Genomic DNA, 25,517 nt, shown 5'->3' with positions numbered 1-25,517 from the left:
AGAGGACCTGGTTGATGACACCTGTGCAGCAGCCAGCCCCAATTTAAAGAGAGCACACAGAAAGAATGACGGAACTCTGACACCTGCCTACAAAATTCTGACAGCAATGACAAGCACCATCGTGCAGGCATCAGTGATGTGTCCAAGGAGTGTGAGGCCGGACCATCCCTTCGGTCTGCCGTCTGCACAAAGCATAGGGAAGAAGCGTGGGACTAAAACACCTGCCTTTATCTTGCACAAAAGGTTTCACATCTGAGTGACACAAACACTGTCCATCAGAACAAGGAGCCATAGGCAGGGAGACATTCTTGGGAGTTTATTGACAATGGTGAACAGTAGGTATAAGTGATTAACACCCGTCCCGAGGTTGTGCATGCAGTAGGTTCAGGGTGGCACAGGGGTTAGTGTTGCTACCTCAGAATTCTGACCTCAGGTGTGTGTGTGTGGAGCTTGCACATTCTCCTCTGAAAAACTTTGTCCGGAAGATATTTGCAACAAAAACAAAATGAACACAGTTACAATTTTAACCTGCTGCTGGGCCTGGCCAAGTTGGCCATTAACAGGTCCAGGCAGCGGGCGATCGAGGGGGGAGTCCCACCCAATTGTTTGTCCCTCTTCCGCAGCTCCGTTCACGGCCGGGTGTCCCTGGAGAGGGAGCACGCGGTGTCTGCCGGCACTCTCGAGGCCTTCCGTGCTCGGTGGGCACCGCGGGGACTGGGGTGTTTTATTGACACTTTTAATCACATTTTGGTTTAAAGTTTGTAAGTTTCCTTTAAACTTTGTCCTTGGTTTTACAGCTGACCTGACTTAGGGGCTGGGGTTGATTTATCCTTTATTTTGTTAATTTAGTATAATTGGTTTAACTCCAAAAGAGTTACATCAAAATAGTTTACCTTTTTAGTTATTTAAAAAACCTTTTGTTACTGTTTTGTTTGCATTTCAGTCCCACGCTCCTGATCTACGGACACCCGGTGCAGAAGGGGGTCAGGAAGGAGGAGGACCTCCTCGTGAACCTGCTCCTGAGCCTGGCCAAGTTGGCCATTTACAGGTCCAGGCAGCGGGCTATCGAGGGGGTCGTCCGACCCGACTGTCTGCCCCTCTTCTATGGCTACGTTTGCGGCCGGGTGTCCCTGGAAAAGGAGCACGTGGTACCCACTGGCACCGTAGAGGTCTTCTGTGCTCGGTGGGCACCACAGGGACTGATGTGTTTTATTGACCCTGTTAATCACATTTTGGCTTAATGTTTGTAAGTTTCCTTTATATTCTTTCATTTTTGCAGTTTCCCTTTAAGGAGCTGCCTTTTACTTTGTCCCTTGATTTGTTAATTTAGTATATTTGTTTTGACCGAGAAGCGTTACATCTTCTCAATTTTCCTAAGCCTGCCGCTACACTTTGGTGCTCCCAGCCATCCACAGCAGAGACAGAGGCAGCCTGCTGACTGCTACTTCCTGTGATGACCTTGGTGGGTGACCCCTGAAGGGCCCTGGCCTGCTTTTGGGGTCTTGCTGTGTGGCAGTAGCACCCTCCTTGGCCTATGGAGCTGGACCTGTTGAGGTCATAGGAAGAGGGGGTTCAGTTGGGCAGGCACTCCTGCAGGCACCTGGATGGATGGCCCCGGGGGGTACACCTGCTGATCCTCCTCCCTCTGACTCATTGAGGAGAAGAGGTAGCTGGAGTGAAATCGAGCTGCTCTGCACCACTTTCATGTACACACAGTTGGAGGCCAACTATGGCATCAGTAATGGGGTTGAGCCCTTGCAGCAATGCAGGAGCAACATCCTGGACCAAGATCTCCCTGGTGGCCGCCATCCTACCAGTGTTGACCTCGGTGCGTTGGCATGCCGACACTATCACCTTGGCCGAAGGCAGACAGACTCCTCCATCATGCTTGCATTCTGAGGACCGCAGCGGACATCCATTCCTGATGTTCCCTAGCTTAGCCTTGCAGCTCCAGCGACTGTGACATGACCAAGTCCAGAGGCTCACCATCTGACTCGGGCTCAGCAAATTTCTGGCCTCCAGCAGTCCCCGAGTGCTGGATACCCGGGAAGTCCCTGCCACCAAGTGTTGCGGATCAGACAGTGCAATGTGCTCACAAGATTGTGATCCCAAGGCTACTGTAAAGCTAGGTCCCACCGAGGTGTATGTCCCTGCGCTGGTGGATGGTATTGGTGAGCACTGGACTTCAGGGAGGATGCCTCCAGATTCTTCTTCAGTGGTTTCTTCAGGGCTTGCTTAGAGGCCCTGGGTCATGGATTCTGTCAGCTGTTTCCCAGATGTGCCTACAGAAGCAAGGGGAGATAATTAGTGGATGGCAGTGCCTGTGGAACAGGACACGTCACTCACAGCTTGGTTTTCTGATGGATGTTACACTGCTGGATCCTCACTTGGTAGAGCAGCGCCAACCTCACCGTCAGCACAGGAACAGTCTAGATCCACACCAGCCAGCTGGATGACTCTATTTTCAAAGTCCGTGAAGGCCTAGATTTCAGGCATTCCTCCAACGGTATGCAACCTCTCCCTATTGTGGTGTAGCAATGGAGACGGTGTAAGCACGATGCCTGCCAGGCCAGATGATAAGTATGCCTGGCACGTGTGGATGGTGAGTGGTCCCAAGAATGGGATGAGGACAACAAAGGTGTATGAGAGAGAGTGAATGGTGATGTCCTTTGAACCAGCAGTGAGGGCCCTACAGATGTGTGACTGGTTTGTGAATGAGAGAGTTGCGAATGATGAGAAGAGTGACTTACCCTGGCAGAACAGAAATCATCATTCATCCTCTTGCGGCACTGGGTGGCCATCCTCTTTTCAAGGACATTAGCACTGACCACCACTGCCACCATCTCCCAAGCTGGATTAATGAGGTTGCTGCCCATCCTGTGGCCAGAGCTGGGGTAGAGGACATCACAGCGAGCCTCCACTGTGTCCAAAATGCGCTCGAGGAATGCATCATTGAACCTGGGAACTGCAGTCTTTTTGCCTTTCAAGGCCATGTCTTCTTTGCAGCAATTGTAAGCTGGAAGCACTGAGATGTGTGCATGAGGCTGGACTTTAAATATGGTGCCTGGTGTGCTGAAGCAGCGAGGTGATGGCGTGGCAGGCGAATGAGAACCCGCCCGCCATGGAAACGGTGTGTTTCCCAGGAATGCATAATTAATGCGGCGGGTTTAGGATGATACGGCATGAAAAACTGCCACGGCAGAAGGTGAGTAAAACGTTGCTTTACCTGCCCACTACTACACTTAGTGCAAATTTGGGACAAGAATTGTCCAAAGTGTTGTCAACAGGTGATGGAGCATCAAACCCACTGATGAGTGGCTGAAGTCAAGATTGTGTAGCATGAGGCAGGTAGCAGTAACTTTCATTTTGGCTGTTACTCCACAAAAGAAATTTAGGGAAAAAAAGTTAGTTTTAAGATTTATTTTTAGTTATTCAAAGAAGTAAAATAAAAGACCAAGATGAAAGCTAGTTAAGATGCTAATTAGCTGGCTTTGCCGTTGTCTTCACAGACTTTGACTAACAAGCACTTTGTTCATTTTTCTCTCGAATCAAAACGTCACAACTATTGCAATGGAAATCATTTGATTTGTTTTTGAACAGAGAGGCACAAGGTACGAGATACAAGAGAGAAATACACAGGCTAGGCAGAAAGAAGCTTTTTGAAACAGGAAGCCTGCAAGAACAGTTAAGTTTTTATACGGAAAGCTTCAAGGGCTTTAGTTAAGTTCAGAAACACTGAAGGAACAGTTAGAAGTCATTTACTTAAATCAAGTATGTAGGATCCACTGATGTAGGGAAGCATGACATGTTCTTCATTTTTTCTCATTGCGGAAAGGCAATTTGTACTGTTTGAATTAAGCGACTTCAGTCATAACTCATTCTACGTGATCACCTCACTGTGAAATAAAGCAGCTTATCGATTCATATTAGGATTATCTCACTAAGTGTTTGCTTTGTCCGCTTTTGCAATAATTGAAGCAGTGCACGTGAAATATGTTAATCGATGATTCAGATAACAACAGGGCACAATTGTTAATATCCCAGGTTATACTATGTTACAAATATAGGGTAATGTGAGTCAACGTGCACATAAGTGCTTAGGCCTCTCAGGAGTAACTGTTGCTACCTAAGGAACAGATTCTCATAAGTCTCTATAAAGCAGATTCCAATTTAGAATATCTTGTACCATCACCCTGGTCAGTTATGAATACATGTCTATTTTTCTCTGCTTTATCATCAGTGGATTTGTGGTTCTTGCAGAAATGTCAGTGTGTCATTATCAATGAAATGTTTTCTCATTTATAGGAACCTATTTTAGCAAACAGCACAACAGACAAAAATAAAGTACCAGCAGAAATAATTTGTTTTAGAGAGAAAACAATAAACTTATTTGCATCTTATTTTATACAGTAACATCACAAATGTGGCTGTGGGTGCCTTATTTTTCTGTATGTGTAATATTTTTACCTCATCCATGATATATTATTTCATTGTTTTAGTATACAATATTGGTGACTGAACCATGGTCACCCTTCGATTGAGCAGGATTTTAGTAATCCAACATCTCATTCCAGGTTCCATACTACTCATGAACAATGGCACAGAAAATTAAATACTTGCTTACTGGTACATGATGTGTCATGTCAAGTCAGATATCTAAAACCTAAAATGTGAACTAATAAGGAGCATCTGTATCTGTTACAGAGGTTGGGTATTGACACAAAGTCCTTGCTTTAATGTAGAAACGTTCTGAGACAAAAGTGGAGTTATGGTTTGATGCCTTTTACAAACTAAGATTTTTACCTGCTAGAATACACTCAATTGCACATTTGTTCATTCTATGACATTGCCAATGGGGAATTCTTCCATGCAGCCTGGAGTGACTCCAACCCAAGAATTGATCCAGTCATGGGGCCCTGAAATGCTGTACTATTGGCCAAGGGTTCAGAGAAAAGTCAAATCAGGTTTCCATTAGTCTATCTTATTCTAACGTAAAGTTAGGAGGGGTGGATTACTAATATGAATGTAACGTCCCTTTTAAGCAGGAGGGGGAGGCTTTTGCTATTTTTGGAAAATAACGGTTTGCTTGAAATTTGAATATACTCGAGTTTCATCTTTCTGAATGTATTATAAAAAAGAACTCTGTTTATAAAGTGCCTTTAATGTGTCCAAAACATCCCAAATGCTTCACTGCCAGTTACATTTTGGAAGAATAGTCATTGTTGTAATGCAGGCAAGTACAGCAGCCAACTTGAACTACTCTATCCAGAAGTCCACTCTATTTACTTATCTGTCTGTATGAAGAACATCACGACATCAGACCTAAATTTTCATTTTGCTAGTTTGAACCTATGTTTCCTTCTACTTGTCTCAAACTAATTTCTCAGATTTATCTTTCCCATGTCTTTTACTATTGTATATGACTCTATAAGGTCACATCTGATTGGTTTCTTTCAAGGTTAACGAGCCAAATCTTAAGAATCTTTCTCCTCTTTCTTCGATGAAGTATTTGAACATCTTCCCCTGTATCTTGCTAACTAGAAGTGGACAGTCAAGACATGGTTAGTAGGGCATCGTATAGCTTGCAGATATAATAAACTTTTTGCCCATAAATTTATTGCAATTTTTTTTTCAGTATTCACTGAAAAAACAAAACTTCACAAAAAGTTAGACCCAGGTTATTCAAAGAATGCCAAAATAATTCTGAATGCTCCAATTATTCATGAACTTTAGAAAATATTTGCTTTGCTCACCATTTACAATTAAATCAAATGCATTATTTTATTTGTGTTTATGACTTTGCTGGTAATAACAAACAGCTGAAATCTTCCTTTTACGCAGTACCTATGAACAGTAAATATGTTTTTCCAAAACTCATGATTTGGATGAAACATTGATCTGTACTAAGTTAAGCATCACATTCACGAGTGTTGGGAGATTTACAATCAGCCTCAGGACCCAGGATGAGAAAGAGAGAAAAAAAATTCAGATACAGTTATCATTCACCAACCACATTTGTAATGTGCACGCATGCACACATGGATGCCAAGAAAGAACAAAAGCAACCTTGATTGTGATGTTTCCCACTATCGAATAATCTCCTGACACTTACAAATGGTGATGTATGTACTGAAGAAGACCCATCACTTCAGGTATGGGAGGGGTGGGCAAAATGTTAACTTTTGAACTTGGTGAATGTTCAGAAAATGCAGGAAGATTTCTGATCAACTCATAATAAAATGAAAGTTTGTAAGAACTCTCTTCATTTACAGAATGACTTTATTCACAGGTCTGCAAATTTGGACTCCTTTAGGAATTCCATGCACCTCCCAGACCTGTGAATGCTACCAACAAAAAAGTAAAGAACAGAAATATCGTGGAAACACCATTACCTCTGAATCACACACTATCCTGACCTGAACATTTCCTTCATCACAGCTGAATCAAAATCACTGAATTCGCTAGCACTATTGTAGTAGCACCATTACCACAAAACTACAGCAGTTCAAAAAGAAAGCCTAAAGTCAACTTCTCGGGACAACTAAGGATAAGCAATAAGGCATCTCTCACATTTATTTTTTAAATGCTCATACTGCACTGAAAGAAATGGCAATCCAGTTTTGACTATCCCTTCTCCAAGTTAAGGGTTACGTAGAGGTCTACCAACAAACAAAATCTCTATACTGACTTACCAAGCTGTCTGGCAGCCTTCAAGAGATTTTTCATATTTTCACTGACATTTTGATGCTCATTCTGTGCCACTTTCTCAACTAAATGGGTTATATCTTTCCAGGTCAACTCTGTCTTGCAAGAGTAGTCTTTCATCTTTGATCTTTTGGCCTGTGAATGATATGTTGAAAAACAGATAAAAATGAGATAATAGATAATTAACTAACCTCTAGCCAGTAAACAAAAAACATATCCTAAAAAAGCCAAGTGATATCCCTCATTGAGAGAAAGAAAATAAAATAACCTGGAATACAATAATCGTAAAACCCAAAATGCTGAGATTTCATATTCATGAGGACAATATAGTTTAAAGATAATGACTTGTGAGCCATCATTTATGCAATAATATGAACCTACTGCACAGGAACAGGATTTTAACTGTATTGTTCATGCAGCGGTGTTGATATTAATGGGTAGTTATTTTGTCTCTGCTATTTTAAGTAAATAGCCTAAAGTGTTGCATTCTGCCTTTATTCAATTGTAACAGGATTAATTAAAACTGCAGGCTTCCAAGAAAAATAGCACTTCATGTTTTCACTTAAACATAGTTCAGGCAAATAAGAGCTAAAAGCTCATATAATATTGAGATATTTAATTATAAAAATAGATACACTGCTATTCCCAAAATTTCATAATTGTACAAAATCCAAATAGAAATAAAACTGGTGGACTGATTCTTAAACACCAGCTTCCTATCAAACGGCAAGTATGTCCAGCTATTGCAAGGCATTTTGCTATTCGACAGCAAGCATCATGGATGCAAGACTCAGCAGTGTTACTAGTTATGTCTGTTTATCAAGAAAACAAGATGCATTTGGGTAACTGTTAAAAGGGTTTCAGGTATCACTTCATGAACTGTACTCAAATTCAAGGATCACTCGTACTCTTGTTATGAATCATAATTTACAGTTGCTTGGTAGCTTGAATATTGCTGAAAATAGAGACATGTTACTGAAGCGTTTCGTCTTGCACTCATCAGGACAAAAGCAAGAATGCCAAATTTCAAACGCTCACAACAATTTGTACTACAGGAGAAAAGGGGTGCTGGCCACAGTAGAATAGTGGTGCTATTATTTGGAATGGAGTCAGTTATGGTGGCAGGTGGAAATGGGGAATTAGAAACAAAAGGCAAACACACACACACACACACACACACACACACACACACACACACATACACACAAGAAAAGGGAATTAAAGAAAGGGCAGAGAGAAGCAAAAGCGAAGTACAATCCTGAATTGAAAAAAACACACACTAGTTTGGAATATGCTTTTTTTTTTTGCATGTTATGCCTGTGCTGGTTACAAGAAGAATATTGGTGAGTACGCATGCTAAATATTATATTTAATACATATGGGTCTTTGTGAATATATAATTTATTTTTCTGGATCTAACTGCCACAAAAATCTAACTTTCGGAAAAAAAAACTAAATTCCAGAGGCTCATTAGATCAAGTGGTCTCAATGCTACAATGCTCCATAGGACCATCTGAACTAATAGTAATTAGGACTGTGACTTCAAACTAACCTGGAAGTCAATCATTTCAACAAAACCAAAGAAAAACGCTTGTAATACTATTCCAAACAATCCATTTTTACAACAAAAGACAGTCTAATTTCCAGACTGCAATTTCCAAACTGCCTATGGAACAGAAAGGTGGGGCCTGGTGAGTTAGGACAGCCATCTTTTTCAAAGAGGTGCCCATGGAGCTTATCCTAGTGGTTCAACAAGATATTTTTTAAAAAACAGAACTGATGGCAGTCAACAGGCCCTAATGGAATGCAGCTGTTTAAGTCAGAGAGAAGAGTGTGTTTCTGGCCACAAGTTCTCAAGTATGGCTAAATATGTAAAATTTAACAATCAACTGGAGAAGGTGCCAATGTAACAACTTAATTAAAAATGGGAGATACAGGTAAATCAGAAAACAATGATCCAGTTGATCCAGTTACATAAGAACATAAGAAATAGGAGGAGTTGGCCATTCAGCCCTTCGAGCCCGCTCTGCTATTCAATGAGATCATGGCTGATTTTCTACCTCAACACCATTTTCCTGCTCTTTCCCAGTATTCCTTGATGACTCTAATATGTAGCAATCTATCGATCTCAGTCTTGAAAAGACTCAATGACTTTGGAGCAGAGAATTCCCAAGATTCACCAACCTTGGAGTGAAAAAGCTCATCTTGACGCTAAATGACCTGCCCTTATTCTGAGACTTGTGTCCCCTGGTTCTAGACCCCCAGCCAAGGGAAATATCTTTACTGCATCTATCCTGTCAAGCCCAACTAAGAGTTGTAGGGAAGCTCTTAGAATTTATAATTTGAGACAAAATTAGTGGGCACTTGTGAAATGCTTGAGTTCATCAACAACAGCCACCGTAGATTTGCTAAAAGCAACTGCATTTGAAAAATTTAATAGAGGTTTTTTTTTGAAGAGCTGACCTTATGGGTTATTAAAGGGGATGCTGTCCAAATGGATTTTCTGAAGGTATTTAATAAGGTCTCTCAAGAGGCCGATTAGAAAAATTAATGGATAGAAAATTGGCTGGCAAACAGGAAACAGGGCAGTTTACCTCAGAGTTCAGTGTAGACCCACTGTTTTTTCCATGTTTGTGGATGATTTGGACTTAGGTTTAGTGAAGCCAACCACCAAACTTGCTAATGGTGTCAAAATAAGGGGGAATGTAGTAAATTTCAGGACTAGCGACAGATTTAAGGAATGGGAAAATACATTTTATTGTGAAGTAATACATCTTAGGAAGAATGCTAAGATACACTCAGTAGAAAGATATAGAAAAGTGCGGATGAACAGAAAATATACATGTTGAAATGCATCATTTCAGAAAATAATTTTAGACAAATAATCCAATAAAAAAATTATTTTGCAATTTAAGAATTAAGTGCTAAAGTAAAGATGAAATGGTTCCACAAAATAGTACAAAAAATTGGTTACATCACAATTATTGAAATCTTGGATGCCCCATTATAGAAAGGACATTAAAGCCATAGCAAGCATACAGCACAGGTGCATCAGGCTGATGCCTGGGAAGAAAAATATGGTTAAGAGGAGAGACTTGAGGCAATAATACAATTTTAGCATAAATAAATACAAGGAGATTTAATAAAGGTTTTTAACAATGTGAAGAATTATCTTCTCTGTGAACCAATGACAAGGGGTTACCAATTTTAAATTGTCAAGAGTGCAGGGAGAGGTTAGGAAGAATTTCTTGAAGGTTGTTGAAACATGGAGTACTTTGCCACAGGGAGTGGTTAATGCAAAGACTGAGATACTTTTAAGGGAAACTGGAGAAATAATTTTTTTATTAGAGGAAAATAATGGTTATTGCAAAACGTGAGGCTGGGAGATGAGGTTTGGATTGCTCAAACAATGAAACAGCACAGATATGATGGACCAAATGATCTCCTTCTGTACTTTAAGCTCATATGAGGTAAATGCGAGGTCTTGTGGCACAATGATAGCATCCCTGCCTCTGAACCAGAAGTTCCGGGTTCAATTCAAACTCTAGGATTTGATAGCTAAGGAAGGTGTGTTCATCATGCAGCCAAACAGATTGAGGATCAGATTGTAAATTCTTCCAACATATGTCAATGGTAGGTGGTAAAAAGCAAAGTGCCATTGAGCCATGAAGTGCAGAAGTATCAAATTAAGAGGAATTGTTTGGGCTTAGTTGTGCTGCCAAAAGGTTGCTACTAATATTCAGACTCATATGTGAAGAGCAGCTATTTAAGGTTAGATTCCTGAATATATCCTGCACCTACAGAATTGTAACAACAGGAAACATCACCTCCTTCAGGAAACAAGAAAGAAAACAGAACATAAACTCTCTCTCCCCTACCACACCCCAAACAACACTTGTGCATTACAAATGAGCGCAATAACCTGCAGTGTTTTCCAGACTGCAATCTTGCCTCAATTCAAACAACACTTAGGAACCATTCAGGTTTGTGCTGCCTCAGTTATTCTGGAGGGAACTGGTCAGTAAGCAAAGCATTAATTTTGCCCTAATGTCCGAGGAAAAAATGATATGGACTTCATATCATATAATGGAGACCCTGTGTATTTCAAGTTTGTCACTTAGTAATTTAGTGCTTGCATGGTCCAAAGATAATCATTTGATTAAATACTTGCAAGTCCCAAAACCATTCTTTGGGAGTTCATATGTAAATTGAAATTGCAAAACCTGACTTGTTAGTCTTTACTGTAGAGGTCGAGCTACAGTCTTCAAAGATTTAAGTTGTACTTGTACAAAATATTATTGTAATGCAAGACATGGTCTTATCACTGAAATAGTCTCTTGTATGCATTTGTCTTTGCTTGATTTTAAACTCGATCAGATTGAAATGGAAAACATAATTGCAAAAACCCACCATCATCTCTGAAGAATCTGCAATATATTCATCTTGTCTGGTGACATTTGAGAAGGAGCGCAAAGCTCCTGTTAGACGAGGTAGTTCCATTTAATCCTGACTTACTGATCCATAGGAAGAGTAATCAAATTGCTACTGGGATTTGCAAAATCTGCAGGCAGAACAAAAATGAAAAGTACATGAAACTATTCAACTGAGATACTGAGTTTCTCAATAAGAAAAATACAAACTCTGGCAGTTATAGCCAGAACGCAATACAGTTGAATCGGTCCGACCATATCACTGTGTAATGAAAACATAAAGTACTGCACACAAAGAGATACACATGAACCAGAACAATGACTAATTCTATTCCCTTTTAAAACGGTGAATGAATGCTATAACTGATTAGGTGTGTGAATGATACAACCAAAATTGATTTACTACCATGGAACCAAATATCCACTGTACTTGGGCTAATGTGTTGCAGCAGAAAAGGTCAAAATCTCTTTTTTTTTTCCCTTAAAGTAATGCATTATCTGTGCCTGATTGTGGAAGCTGTGGACCCAAAACATGCTACCTGTTGCATGTATTCAGAAGATTTGATTTTCAGTGTAGTTAAGTTGAGCTGCATACACCCACAACCTCTAGACTTAGTGTAGGTGTTCGCTATTATGTCTGCCAATCCTGAAGGAACCAGCAGCAGCCGACTTACGGATATAAAAAAAACTGTATTCAATTTTAAAACAAAAAAAAATCCACCTGTGCAAAGGCACCTTTCAAAATGAAGCTGCGAACCCTTCGCAACATTCATCATTCTGCATCATCTTCAATTATATCCATGAGTCACCTTATCTGAACAGCGTTGTACTTATAGCATTAACATTTTTAAGTAATTTACACTACATTTATGACAACGCTCTTTTATTCTCCATATGTCCTAAAGCAGAAAGACACTCTGTCTATTATCAAACCAGAAAGTCCCAGGATCAATTTCCAGTCTATACCAATTTAGCTAATTCCAAGTGAGTAGCAGGATGTTACAAAAGGTCTTAATACACTAGAAAAGGGGGAAAACTAATATCAGCCATGACTCCCATTCTGGAAGGTGAAAAATGTGCTTGTGTGGACAGCAGTTGAAGGCCTCCATAGTCAAATATCATGCAACACTGATGACAGATTTTGTGCACTTAGTTCCTGCTGGAGAGCTTTACTAGTTGGAGAGCTTTGCCAAGACTCCTTCCCTTTGCCATAGCATTAGTATCCCGACTCCAGGTTCCCTGACAGTCATGGAGGGCAGGCAGGACATTCAAAACCTATTGCAGTTCTCAATTATCTCAGTTTTGCTGAAAAGTCACAGGCGTGAAATACTAACTCTGTTTCTCTCTCTACAGATGCTACTGGACCTGCTGAGCCCTTTCCAGCAATTTCTATTTTTCTCTCAGGTATGAAAGGAAACGAGCAGCAGAAATGTGGCCCCTCCAGCCTGGAGACAGTGCACCAAAAGGATCAAAGGTATGGTTGTCAAATTTGCTGACAACAGAAAGATAGGTAGTAAAGTATATTGTGAAGAGGACAAAAGGAAGCTACAAAGCAACATAGATAGGTTAAGTGAGTGGGCAAAGATCTGGCAAACGGAGTATAAAGTGGGCAAATTTCTATTTTGGAAGGAAGAATTTTAAAAAGCTTATTATGTAAATGGTGAGAGGTTGCAGAGCTCAGAGATTCAGAGGGATCTGGGAGTCTTAATGCATGGATCACAAAAGGCTAGCATGTAGGTACAGCAGGTAATTTGGAATGCTGGAATTTAGAAGAGTAAGAGGCGACTTGATCAAATCCATTAAGATCCTGAGGAGTCTTGACAGGGTCGATGTGGAGATGTTTCCTTCGACAGGAGAATCCAGAACTGGGGGGTCACTGTTTAAAAATAAGGAGTCACTCTCAGAGGGCTGTGAGTCTTTGGAATGCTCTTCCGCAAAAGGTGGTGGAAGCAAAGTCTTTGAATATTTTTAAGGCATAGCTAGATAGATTCTTGATTAACAAGGGGGTGAAAGGTTATCGGGATAGGCAGGAACATGGGATTGAGGTTACAATCAGATCAGCCATGATCTTATTGAATAGCAAAGCAGGCTCAAGGGGGCGAGTGGCCTACTCCTGCTTCTAATTCGCATATTAGGATTCAGGATGTCAGGAAAGGTGAGTGGTGTTACACCTTCAGCTGTCAAGCCCTACACTCTGACTTTATCAGCATAGTCCTGCACAGCAGTCCTCAGGATAACACACCTTGCAGCTTGATTTTTGGTCACCTGTTCTAATATCTCCTTATGTGACTCAGTGTCAATTTTTTTTTGGTAAAGTTGCTGTGAAGCACCATGGGATGTTTTATTAAAGGCACTATAAAGTGGTGGTGGGGGGGGAATATTAAGGTGTTTGGCATCCTTGAAAGTGGATAAATCACCATGCCCAGACAAAATGTATCCCAGGCTGCTACGGGAAACAAGAGAAGACATAGCAGAGGCTCTGACCATTTTCCAGTCCTCTGTGGCTATAGGCATGGTGGCATATAACTGCTACCACTGTACAGTCATTTTAAAAAAGGAGGAAAAGTTAGCTTGAGTAATTACAGGTCAACCAGCCTAACCTTTGTGGTGGGCAATTACTGGAAAAAATCTGAAAGAGAGACATGGATTAATCAAGGACAGTCAGCATGAATTTGTTAAGAGGACATGATGCCTGACGAACTAGGTTGAATTTTTTGAGGGAGTAACAAGGATGCTTGATGAGGGTAGCGCATCTGATTTAGTCTACATGAGTTTTAGCAAAGCTTTTGACAAGGATCCAGAGAACAGGCTGATCAGTAAATTAAAAGCTCATTGGATCCAAGGGAAAGTGGCATGTTGGATCAAAAGTTAACACAGTGGTACGAAGCAAAGGGTTATAGTCAGCAGGTGTTTGTGTGACTGGAAAGCTGTTTCAACTGAGGTTCTGTCAGGGTCAGTATTCATCCCTAGCTATAAATTGGCCATGTGTTGATACTGAGGAAGAATACTGTAGACTGTGGGAAAATATCAATGGATTGGTTAGATGGGCAGAAAAGTGACAAATGGAATTCAATCCAGAGAAACGTGAGGTAATGCATGTGGAAGGAGAAATAAGACAAAAGAATTTACCATTGATGGTTGGATTTTGAAAAGCATAGAGGAACAGGAGGAGCTTGCAGTCTATGTCTACAGATCTGTGAAAATAGTGGAACAGATAAATAAGATGGTCAAGGCATACAAGATATCTTAGATTATTGAGTAGGGAGGATACATTTGAGCTTTATGAAACACCAGTTAAACCTCAGCTAGAATTGTATACACAGTTCCGGTCACATTACAGGAAGGGTGTGATCATACTCAAGGGTACAGAAGAGATTCACAAGGATGTTGCCAGCAATGGAGAATTTTATAAAGAAAAATTAGATCAAATGGGTTTATCTTATCAGAAGAGGATGCTGGGGGTGAGATGAATAAAATTTTGAAGGGCCTGGATAGAGTGAATAGGAAAGATTTTCCTTGGCAGAGAGGTCAATAACCAGGCATTTGGTGGTGGGTTAAAGGGGAGTTGAAGAATTTTTCACTTAAGAGTTTGGGGGTTTTGAACTCCCTGCCTTAAAAGCATGGTAGAGGCAGAAGCCCTCATCACACTTAAAAAATACATGGACTGGTTATTGAGGTGCCACAACCTACAGGGCTATGTACCAAGAACTGAAAAGTGGGATGAGGACAGACAGCTGTTTTTTCCAGCCGGCATAGACATGATAGGGCACAGGATTCTATTTGGCCTAAGTCTGTGTTTCTATGAATGCTAGTTGTTGGTGGTGGTTCAAGCCAGCCTACCAAATCTTTTTGTTAAAAACTCCTTCTTTCAGCTCCAATGGCATGAACTGCCCAGAGAGCAGTGGAGACTGAGACATGGAATATATTCAAGGCTAAGTTAGACAGATTTTGGATCTACCAGGGAGTCAGGCAGGGTGACTAAACTCCCAGCAAAACATTTGAAGGACACTTTAGAGTTGGCATAAATCTGAGAGGGCAGAGGGGGTAAGAGCTCCGTAAGAGCAGGCTTGTGGACTCGGACACGTGATTACCCTGAGCGCAAATCAACACATTCCCAGGGCCAACACGTGTAAGAAAACTGGTCAACACATTCGCAAAACAAAACACTGGCCGAAGCACGCAGAGCTGAAATTCTGCCAGGCAAAAAGCAGAATTATGTGACAATTCTGGGAAATATAGGACAGTTGGTTACCCTGAGATCAAAGGTTACGTGGAACAGGCAAGAAAGGAGTTCAGGCCACAATCAGATCAGCCATGATCTTACCGAAAAGCAAAGCAGGGTCAAGGGGCCAATTTGCCTTCTGCTCCTATTTTTATGTTGAGTAACGGCAGAATTCCCCAAGAAGGATGTCAGGTCTTTTAATACTGTGTCTAATCCTACAATTTTCTCTAAACTTTCAGTCAAAACATGACTTTGCCTGTGATTAAACAAGCGTGTGCTCCTTTGGTTCATAGGTTTCTGTCCAGTAAAAAAAAATCAAAGATCTATTAAGGCACAAAAATCTCAATTTGACTGAAAATTATTCAAGGGCTCAAATCACAGGAAAACCACGAACGAAATTTACAACCATTAAAACGTAGACAATTCCCTTTATTTTTAAAAAGAATACATTCGAAACAGCTTATAAACATCTGCTGCATTTCACTCTGGGTTCATTGTAAAACTCGAGTGCTCCCAAATATGATAATCCTGCGACGGTAAAGGTCACTTGATCAACAAAGCAAAACGTTCAGCCTATTTTCCCCAGGTAATTGCACAGTTTTATAAGCAGGAGTGGTGGCATTACACAGAGAAACATGTCGGCACTTTCAGATTCACTTCCAAACAGCCACGTCCGTACATCGCCTCACGTGTGACCATTCAGCCCACCAGCCACAGCCTTCCAGGAAGTGTGGCAGGGAGCATGCGCGGTTGCTGCAGCGGCCGCAAAGCCCGCCGGGATTTGAAGTTCCCCGCCCCCGCCGGCAAACTCAGTTGCTATTTAGGCCACACACACACTAAACACTTTGCTCTGACTGATTTGCCTCCAACCCCAACAAAACTCTTCTGTTTCCACCCCCTCGACTGGAACCACACCAGCCAGCGTGTCAGCATTATTTCTATTTATCGCCATTCTCCCTGTCCATCTTACCCATTCAGAGTAAGGTACACCTACCGCTATAAACTCCTCGCAGCGCGCACACACACACACCGGCTAGCGAGGCCGACTGCTCCTGCAGCCACTACCGTCACTGCGCAACTCTGCGTGCCGCGTGCGTACGGGCGGGGGCGGGAGTGGGGGGGAGGGGCTGAATCTCCGATTCTTCCCCACCTGTGACGCTACGAAGACCGGCCTCCTTTGTGTGACGCCATCGGGGTTCTGCGGCCCGGCGGTTAACGGCCGTCGGCATGAACCGCTCCGCGCATGCGCCCCTGCTGAAACTGCAAACGAATGGCGTATCGGGGAGAAACCGCGTGGGAGTATAGCCCAGGTACTTCTCAGTCAAGTTCCGTGCAAAATGTAACGTCACCTGAAAGATTGGCAATCCCCCACGCTTAATAATTGTTCGCGCTCTGAGCTGGAGAGGAGGGCTGACAATCATTAGTGTTCATTATAAAAAGCAAAATACTGCGGAGGCTGGAAATCTGAAATAAAAACAGGAAATGCTGGAAAAGCTCAGCAGGTCTGACAGCATCAGCGGAGAGAGAGAAACGGAGTTAACTTTGAAACACCGTTCCTCTCTCCACAGATGCTGCCTAACCTGCTGAGTTTTTCCCAGCATTTCCTGTTTTTATTAGCAATCGTCACCTGGCTAAAAGTGTACTTACGCTGTTTATTACTAAACTTAAATTTCCCTGTTTTTAATCTTTGAGTTTTAATGGACAATTGGCGTTGCAAATGCAGCGACGTCATGAAAATCACAGGACGGTTTCGACGTGAGATTCTGATTTCGCAAAGCTAACGGCAGAGTGGCACACGTAGGACAGCAACTTATGGCAATTCACAGGGTATCTTCCTGGCTACAAAGACTTCTGCGCTCTTTCACACACATGAACGAAAGAACACAGGCCCTGAATCAAGGAATTCCCGCCCCCACAGGGAGCACTCAGCGCTTCCAAGCGCATATCACGCTGGGCGGGCCTTACACGTAAAATGGCGGTGTAGACCCAATCGGAGGCGGCGATCGGCTTCGCGCCTGTCCCCACCCGCCCCTGCACAACCCCCCCCCCCCCCCCCCCCCCCACCAAATGGGGGGAAAATTCTCCCCCATGTTGACTCTGACTAATCATAATTTCCTAAATGTCCTGTCACCATTTTCTTAGTCAGGGATTCCTGCATTTCTCCAGTGACTGACGTCAGACTAACTGGCCTGTTTTCTCTCCCCCTTTTATTTGTATAGCAGGGTTACATCTGCTACCTTGCATTCCAGCATCTTGGGAATTTTGGAAGATCACAACAAGCGCATCCATTATTTCTGCATCCACCTCCTTTTGGAATCCTAGGATGTAGGTTGTCAGGTCCAGGGTATTTGTCAGCTTTTAGTCTTTATAATTTCTCCAGCAATTTTTCTTTAAGTTCCTCACTCTCATTAGGACTTTGGTTCCCCAGAATTTCTAGTGCATTTTTGTGACTTCTCATAGGAAATCAGGGCAAAAAATATTTGTGGAATGTGACGTGGACCCAGCTGAAGGATCATTCGTGGATAGATTGTCTAACTGAAAAAAAGAGAAAAAAACAATTTGGGATCCTTTTTATTTCATTTTGCTGTTCATTGCAAACTCATTTTGCAGTTGTTTTCTGGAAACTCAACAAGTTGCTTCAGCTTCCTGAGGTAAAGGGGGCTAAGCTAACTGCTGATATTTTCAGAGAGAATCGGGAGACGATGGGCGGTCTCGTCCCAGATTTGCACTAAGTGCGGTAGCGGACGGGTAAAATGACGTTTTGCTTGCCGGCCGTGATGGTGGCTATGTCGTCCCAAACCCATCACGTTAATTATGCATTCTCGGGAAACATGCTGTTTCTGTGGCAGGCTGGCTCTCGTTCGCCCGCCACAGTCATACATATGAATTTACAAACAAGGAGCATGAGTAGGCCATTCAGCCCCTTGAGCCTGCTCTGCCATTTAATAAGATTATGGTTGATCTGATAGTAACCTGAAATCTGCATCCCACCTACCCCTGATAACCTATTACCCCCTTGCTTACCAAGAACCTATCCACCTCTGCCTTAAAAATATTCAAAGACTCTGCTTCCACCGACTTTTCAGGAAGAGAGTCCTAAAGGCTCAGGACCTTCTGACTGAAAAAATTTTGCCTCATCTCTGTTTTAAATGGGTGACACCTTATTTTTAAACAGTGACCCTTAGTTCTAGATTCTTCTACAAGAGGAAACATCCTCTCCACATCCACCCTGTCAAGACCTCTCAGGATCTTATATGTTTTGATCAAGTAACCTCTTACTCTTCTAAACTCCAGCGGATACAAGCCTAGTCTGTCCACCCTTTCCTCATAAGACAACCCACCCATTCCAGGTATTAGTCTAGTAATCCTTCTCTGAACTGCTTCCAAAGTATTTACATCCTCCTTTATTTAAAGTTCAGCCCCGTGCACACCTTTCAGTGCTTCCAACCCATGACTGTTGCAAAGGAAACATGGCCCTGAAAGGCAAAGACTGCAGCCCCTAGGTTCAATGACACATCCCTCGAGCGCCTTTTGGATGCAGTGGATGAACTAATTATCTCCCCTCGTTTCTGCAGGCACATCTGCCAAACAGCTGACAGAGTGCACAACCCAGGACCTCCAATCAAGCCCCAAAGAAACCTCTGAAGAGGAATCTGAAGGCACCCTCCTTGAAGTCCTGTCAGCGCTCACCCACACCCTCCACCAGTGCAGAGACACAGACCTCAGTGGTACCTAGCTTTAGAGTAGCCTCAGGATCACAACCTTGTGAACATCTCGCACTGTCTGATTCGCAGCAGGAGGGACTTCCCAGGTGTCCGGCACTCAGAGGACTGCTGGAAGCCAGAAATTTGCTGAGTCCAACTCAGATGATGATCCACTGGATTCAGTCATGTCACAGTTGCTGGAGCTGCAAAGCCAAGCTCGGGAACATCAGGAAGAGATGCCCGCTGCACTCCTCAGATTGCAAGGTACGATGGAGGAGTCTGCCTGCCTTCAGGCTAAGATGATAGCGCTGGCATACCAACGCACTGAGATCAACACTGATAGGATGACGGCTGCCATGGAGACCTTGGTCCAGGATGTTGCTACTGCAATTTTGGCCTCCACAGTGTGTACACGAGAGGGGTGTGGGGCAGCTCAATCTCACTCCAGCTACCCCTTCTCCTCAAGGAGTTAGCCAGAGGCCTTTGGGCACACATAGGGAGGAGGATCAGCAGTGCACAATCTGGGGCCCTCCACCCAGGTGATTCTGGGAGTGTCAGGGCCATCTGAATCCCTTCTTCCTGTGAGCCCAGCAGTTCCAGCTCCTCAGCTCTGCCTCTGTCACAGAGTAGGTCCCTGAAAGCAGGCCAAGGCTCTCCAGGTCTTGGCCCTCCAGAGGTCGATAGTCAAGGTCACAGACAGGGTGTAGCAGTCAGCAGTCTGCCTCTACTTCTGCTGTGGATGTCCAGGAAGCCCCAAGACGTAGCAACAGGGTTAGGAAGGTTAAGAAGATGTAACTCAGAGTCAACCAAATGAACTAAATTAACAAACTCAAGGACAAAATAAATACAGCCTCTAAATTAGGGTAGCCATAAAACCAAAGACAAAATTTAAAGGAAACTTACAAACATCAAACCAAAATGTGATTAAGAGGGTCGATAAAGCACCCCAGCCCCCGCAGTGCCCACTGGGCATGGAAGGCCTCGATGGTGCCAGCAGACACTGCATGCTCCCTCTCCAGTGACACCCGGCCACAAATGTAGCTGAAAAAGAAGGGCAGATAGTCGGGTCGGACAACCCCCTCAATCGCCAGCTGCCCTGACCTGGTAATGGCCAACTTGGCCAAGCCCAGGAGCAGCTTCACGAGGAGATCCTCCTCCCTACCGGCCCCCCTCTGCACCGTTAAGAAGATTTAACTCTTTTGGAGTTAAACAATTAAACTAAATTAACAAAATAAGAGATAAAATAAACATAGCCCCTAAGTCAGGTCAGCTGTAAAACTAAGGACTAAGATTAAAGGAAACTTACAAACATTAAACCAAAATGTGATTAAAGGGGTCGATAAAGCACCCCAGTTCCCGCGCTGCCCACCAGACACGGAAGGGCTCGAGGGTGCCGGCAGACACCTTGTGCTCCCTCTCCAGGGACACCCGGCCATGAACGTAGCCGCGGAAGAGGGACAAACAATCAGGTGGGACGACCCCCTCGATCGCCTGCTGCCTGGACCTGTTAACAAAATAAGGGATAAATCAAGCACAGCCCCTAAGTCAGGTCAGCTATAAAACCAAGGACAAACTTTAAAGGAAACTTACAAACTTTAAACCAAAATGTGATCAAAGGGGTCAATAAGACATCCCAGTCCCCGCGGTGCCCACCGAGCACAGAAGGCCTCAAGAGTGTCAGCAGACACTGTATGCTCCCTCTCCTGGGACACCCGGCCGCGAACGTAGCCGTGGTAGAGGGACAAACAATCAGGCGGGACTCCCCCCTCGATCACCCGCTGCCTGGACCTGTTAATGGCCAACTTGGTCAGGCCCAGGAGCAGGTTCAAGAGGAGGTCCTCCTCCTTCCCGGACCCCATCAGCACCGTTAAGAAGACGTAAATCTTTTGGAGTTAAACCAATTATACTAAATTAACAAAATAAAGGATAAATCAAGAACAGCCCCTAAGTCAGGTCAGCTGTTAAACTAAGGACAAACTTTAAAGGAAACTTACAAACTTTAAACTAAAATGTGATCAAAGGGGTTAATAAAACACCCCAGTCCCCACAGTGCCCACCGAGCGTGGAAGGCCTCGAGAGTGCCAGCAGACACCGCGTGCTCCCTCTCCAGGGACAGCCAGCCACGAACGTAGCCGCGCAAGAGGGACAAACAATCGGACGGGATTCCCCCCACGATCGCCCGCTGCCTGGACCTGTTAATGGCCAACTTGGCCAGGCCCAGGAGCAGGTTCACGAGGAGGTCCTCCTCCTTTCCGGCCCCTGTCCACACTGTTAAGGAGATGTAACTCTTATAGAGTCAAAACAATTAAACTAAATTAACAAAATTGGGATAAATCAGGCACAGCCTCTAATTCAGGTCAGCTGTAAAACCAAGAACAAAGGTTAAAGGAACCTTACAAACTTTCAACCAAAATGTGATAAAAGGGGTCAATAAAACACCCCAGTCCCCGCGGTGCCCACCGAGCACAGAAGGCCTCGAGTGTGCCAGCAGACACTGCGTGCTCCCTCTCCAGGGACATCCGACCGCGAAAGTAGCTGCGGAAGAGGGACAAACAATCGGGCGGGACTCCCCCGTCGATCGCCCGCTGCCTGGACCTGTTAATAGCCAATTTGACAGGCCCAGGAGCAGGTTCACGAGGAGGTCCTCCTCCTTCCCGATCCCCTTCCGCACCGTTAAGAAGATGTAGTTGCAGAGCCTGGGCATGGGTGCTAATCACTTGTATATAATGTTCACTATTGTCAATGAACTCCCGAGAATATCTTTCTGCTGCTGGAACTTGCAGTGGGAGGGGTAGGATTCAGTTGTCATGATCCATTTAGGTACCAATGACATATGTAGAACTAGGAACGAGGTTCTGCAAAATCAGTATGAGAAGCTAGGTACCAAATTAAGAAGCAGAACCTCAAAGGTAATCTTTGGTTTATTAACTAAGCCACGTGCAAAATGGCACTGGGCAAATAAGATTAGAGAGATGAATGCGTGGCTCAAAGACTGATGTGGGAGTAGTGGGTTATGGTTTGTGGGGCACTGGCTTCGGTACTGGGGAAAGTGGGGGCTGTATCATTGGGACGGTTTACACTTGAACCATGCTGGGATGAGTGTCCTCGCAAATCACATAATTAGGGAAAAAGTTTAACGTAAAAAAGAGGGGTGAGGGATCAAGCTTGGATATGATCTGATAGCAAATACGGAAATGTGGCTGCAGGATACAAAGACTGGGACCTTAATATTGGAGGATACATGACATTTAAGAAGAATAAGTGTAGAGTCAAGACAGGAGAGCAAAATAGCAATATGAGAAATGAGGGTCAGAGAATGGCAGGAAAGGACAGAGAAAAAAAACTAAGAATACATCAGCAGTCAAGACTAGATGTTACAAAGGCAACAAAAAGACAAAACTGAAGGCTCTCTATCTGAATGTACGTAGCATTCATAACAAAGTAAATGAAGTGATGGCCCACACTGAAGTAAATAAATATGATCTGATAGCAATTACGGAAATGTGGCTGCAGGATACAAAGACTGGGATCTTAATATTGGAGGATACATGACATTTAAGAAGAATAAGAAGCTAGGTAAAGGTGGAGGGGTAACACTGTTAATCAAAGAGGGCATTGGTGCAATAGTTAGAGATGACCTTGGTTCAGGAGTTCAGGATGTAGAATTGGTTTGGGTGGAGATGAGGAATAGTAGGGGAAATAAGCCATTAGTGGGAGTGGTCTACAGGCCCCTAACAGTAACCACAGTATAGGACAAAGTATTCAAGAGAAAATGTTGTGTGCTTGTGATAAAGTGATGGCAATAATCATGGTTGATTTTAATCCACACATAAACAGGAAAAATCAGATTGGCAGTCATAGCTGGATGAAGAATTCAAAGAATGCTTTTGAGATAGTTTCTTAGAGCAGCATGTCCTGGAACCAACCAGAGAGCAGGTTATATTGGACTTGGTATTGTGTAACGTGACAGGATTAATTAATGACCTCAGAGTAAAGGCACTCCTAGGTAGCCGCGACCACAAAATGATTAAATGTTACATCCAGTTTGAAAAGGAGAACAGCAGGTCTAAGACTAGCAACTGAAACTTAAGTAAGGGTAACTGTGAGGATGAAAGCTGAGCTAGCTGAAGTGAACTGGGAAACTAGGATAGAGGATAGATCAAGAGAGAAGCAGTGGCAGACATTTAAGGGGATATTTCAGAGTATTCAGAATAAGTACATTCCTACTATAAAGAAAAATTCTAAGAGGAGGATCCACCATCCATGGTTAACCAAGGATGTTAAGGAAAGCATCAAACTTAAGGAAAAAGCTTACAACTCCACAAAGGTGAGTGGCAGGACAGATGATTGGACAGAATATAAAGAACGACAGAGAATGACTAAAAGGTAAATCAGGAGGAAGAGGTTCAAATAGTTGACCGCATTGTGGCAGAGTCCTGAGCACCACGTGACTGCAGTTGATGTCAAGCTGCAGCTGTGGAAAACCTGAGATCTGGGCAAATCCAATCGCTCTTGCATCCTGCCTTTCCTGGCCCAGATGAAATGCACAAAGTTGTGGGCCTTCGTGAAGGTTGCATCCGTGACCTCATGGATGCATCTGTGGGTGAAGGTTTGTGGAGGTCACCTGTGGAGCCCTGAAAGGAACCAGTGGCATAGGACTTGAGCACTGTGGTCATTTTCACAGCCATTGGCAGCGGATGCCCTCCATGTCCCCGTGGCACCAAATCCTGCTGGCAGATGTGACAGAGCAGTTCCCCAGATATGTGCAGTCTTTGACGACACTGGTTCTTGGTCATCTGAAGGAATGAATGGTGGTGACTATAGGCCCTGGGTCTACCTGTGCACTGACCAGCGATGGCTCGCTGTGACACTTCGGCGGCGGGTGCAGGAGTCCCAACTGTCTTGTCTTCCTGAGGGTGCTGCTCCTCCCTCTGCTCAGCCAGGCGCCTCAGTCACTCTCTTCTCCATCGTCTTCACTCTCTGCATGCCACGAGACAGACAGCTAGTTCATCAAGCTCCATGATCCTGATGAAGTCCTCCTGAAGGATGAAAGAGAGAGAAATGTGGATTAGCATGGGTGTACTAAGAACCTGTCCTGGTCAAACCTTAAGGCCCCTTAACAACTCCTGGAGAGGGCTGGCCACCACTTGGATGGCCAGAAATTGGTGCACTGCATGGCTGCCCGAAACCCCACCTTCCTTTGCCCACTTCACCAGACTGATTGGTGGCAGCCTTGCTCTCAGCTCTGGTGCAGGTATGCTCCTAACCTGCGCTGCAAGGCTGCACTGTTACCTTTAATCATGGGGGAGACTGGTCCAAACCGGGATGATGACATTGCAAGGGGCTGTGAGGGCCTCCACCAGGGACTGCTCCACAGGCAGCTTTAGCAAGCAAATTGTACAATGTGCCCAGTCGTCCAACTGTTCTGCAGTCCACTAAAACGCTCTTCAATTTGCAGTCTGTACCCGAGGGGTGAAAAGCTCTGGAGCACTTGGTGGCACTTTGATACCTGTGTTGCTTGAGTGAGCAGATAAGCTAGAGGCCTGACTCCAATCATATCATTGCCTGTGTCTGAACTGTCTCAGCTGCAGAGGAATGGTCACTTTATACAAGGTTTTCCTAATGCGCGGTCGCTTCCCTCGCCCACCAATCCCCCTGCACCACACATATGTTTTTGCGCTACCTTCAACCACAGGGCAGCCTTTGCTCCCCTCCGCCACCCAAAGCCGGCACAACTGCAAAGTGACCTTTTCCACCCCCCGCTTCCCAAAGTCGCATCAACTGCAGGGCAGCCTTTGCTCCCCCTACCCTCCACGTCGCCTCAACCACAGGGCAAATTTGCCACTACCCCCACAACACACCTCAACCTTGAAATCCAACAGGTGCCCGTCGCGAGCGATCCGCAATGTCACTGTGCACTCACCTCTAAGTTGCCCTCAAATTGTAGCTGGCCAAGTGGACGCCTTTTGTATGCAATTGTGAAACACGTCGGACCATCCAGTGGGGGGTGGGGTAATGAGTCAGGCAGACTGTCCTTATAATGATATGCTGATGTATTACAATGAGGTTCCCGACGTCCGATGGCGGGGAACACGGCTCGCCTTCGACGGGCTGAGCGGATGATCACAAACTGGTTACACAACGTTGTGAAACCGATTTTTGGCCTTCTCGCTATATTGTCCGCTCACGCCACCAAACACGCCTGACGCCAGCGGGAATGGACGATTCCGCACGATATGTTGATCAGTTTGTAAAATCACTATGTGGAAGAAGTGACTGGAAAACTTTTTATGACATACCAAACGCCCTTATTGGTTTGTAATTGCCAATCTGAGGTAATAATTGGGTGGAATCTTCCGGTCCCGCCGAAGTCAACAGGGATTTGAATGGCTCGCCACATCTGCCACAGCGGGGCTGAGTGATTGCAGTGGCACTCTCTGCTTTTTTTTGTAAAAA

The 25,517-nt window shown here is 43.9% G+C and overlaps 1 protein-coding gene across 2 annotated transcripts in view; it reads right to left on the bottom strand.

Moving 5' to 3' along the window:
* Nucleotides 1-16,422, bottom strand: part of ascc3 (activating signal cointegrator 1 complex subunit 3) — a 619,273-nt gene extending 602,851 nt beyond the window's left edge. For both annotated transcript variants that reach the window (XM_041188004.1, XM_041188005.1), the window contains exons 1-3: nucleotides 16,352-16,422; nucleotides 11,116-11,266; nucleotides 6,693-6,840 (exon numbers count right to left, since the gene is read on the bottom strand). In XM_041188004.1, coding sequence (XP_041043938.1) covers nucleotides 6,693-6,840; nucleotides 11,116-11,205 — 238 coding nt within the window. In that variant the 5' untranslated portion in view covers nucleotides 11,206-11,266; nucleotides 16,352-16,422. The remainder of the gene's footprint in view (nucleotides 1-6,692; nucleotides 6,841-11,115; nucleotides 11,267-16,351) is intronic.
* Between the last annotated feature and the right edge of the window lie 9,095 nt (nucleotides 16,423-25,517).

Source organism: Carcharodon carcharias, chromosome 5, assembly GCF_017639515.1.
Source record: "Carcharodon carcharias isolate sCarCar2 chromosome 5, sCarCar2.pri, whole genome shotgun sequence".
Taxonomy (NCBI): domain Eukaryota; kingdom Metazoa; phylum Chordata; class Chondrichthyes; order Lamniformes; family Lamnidae; genus Carcharodon; species Carcharodon carcharias.
The sequence above is the reverse complement of the archived record's forward strand: the minus strand, read 5'-3'. Positions and strand labels throughout refer to the sequence as shown.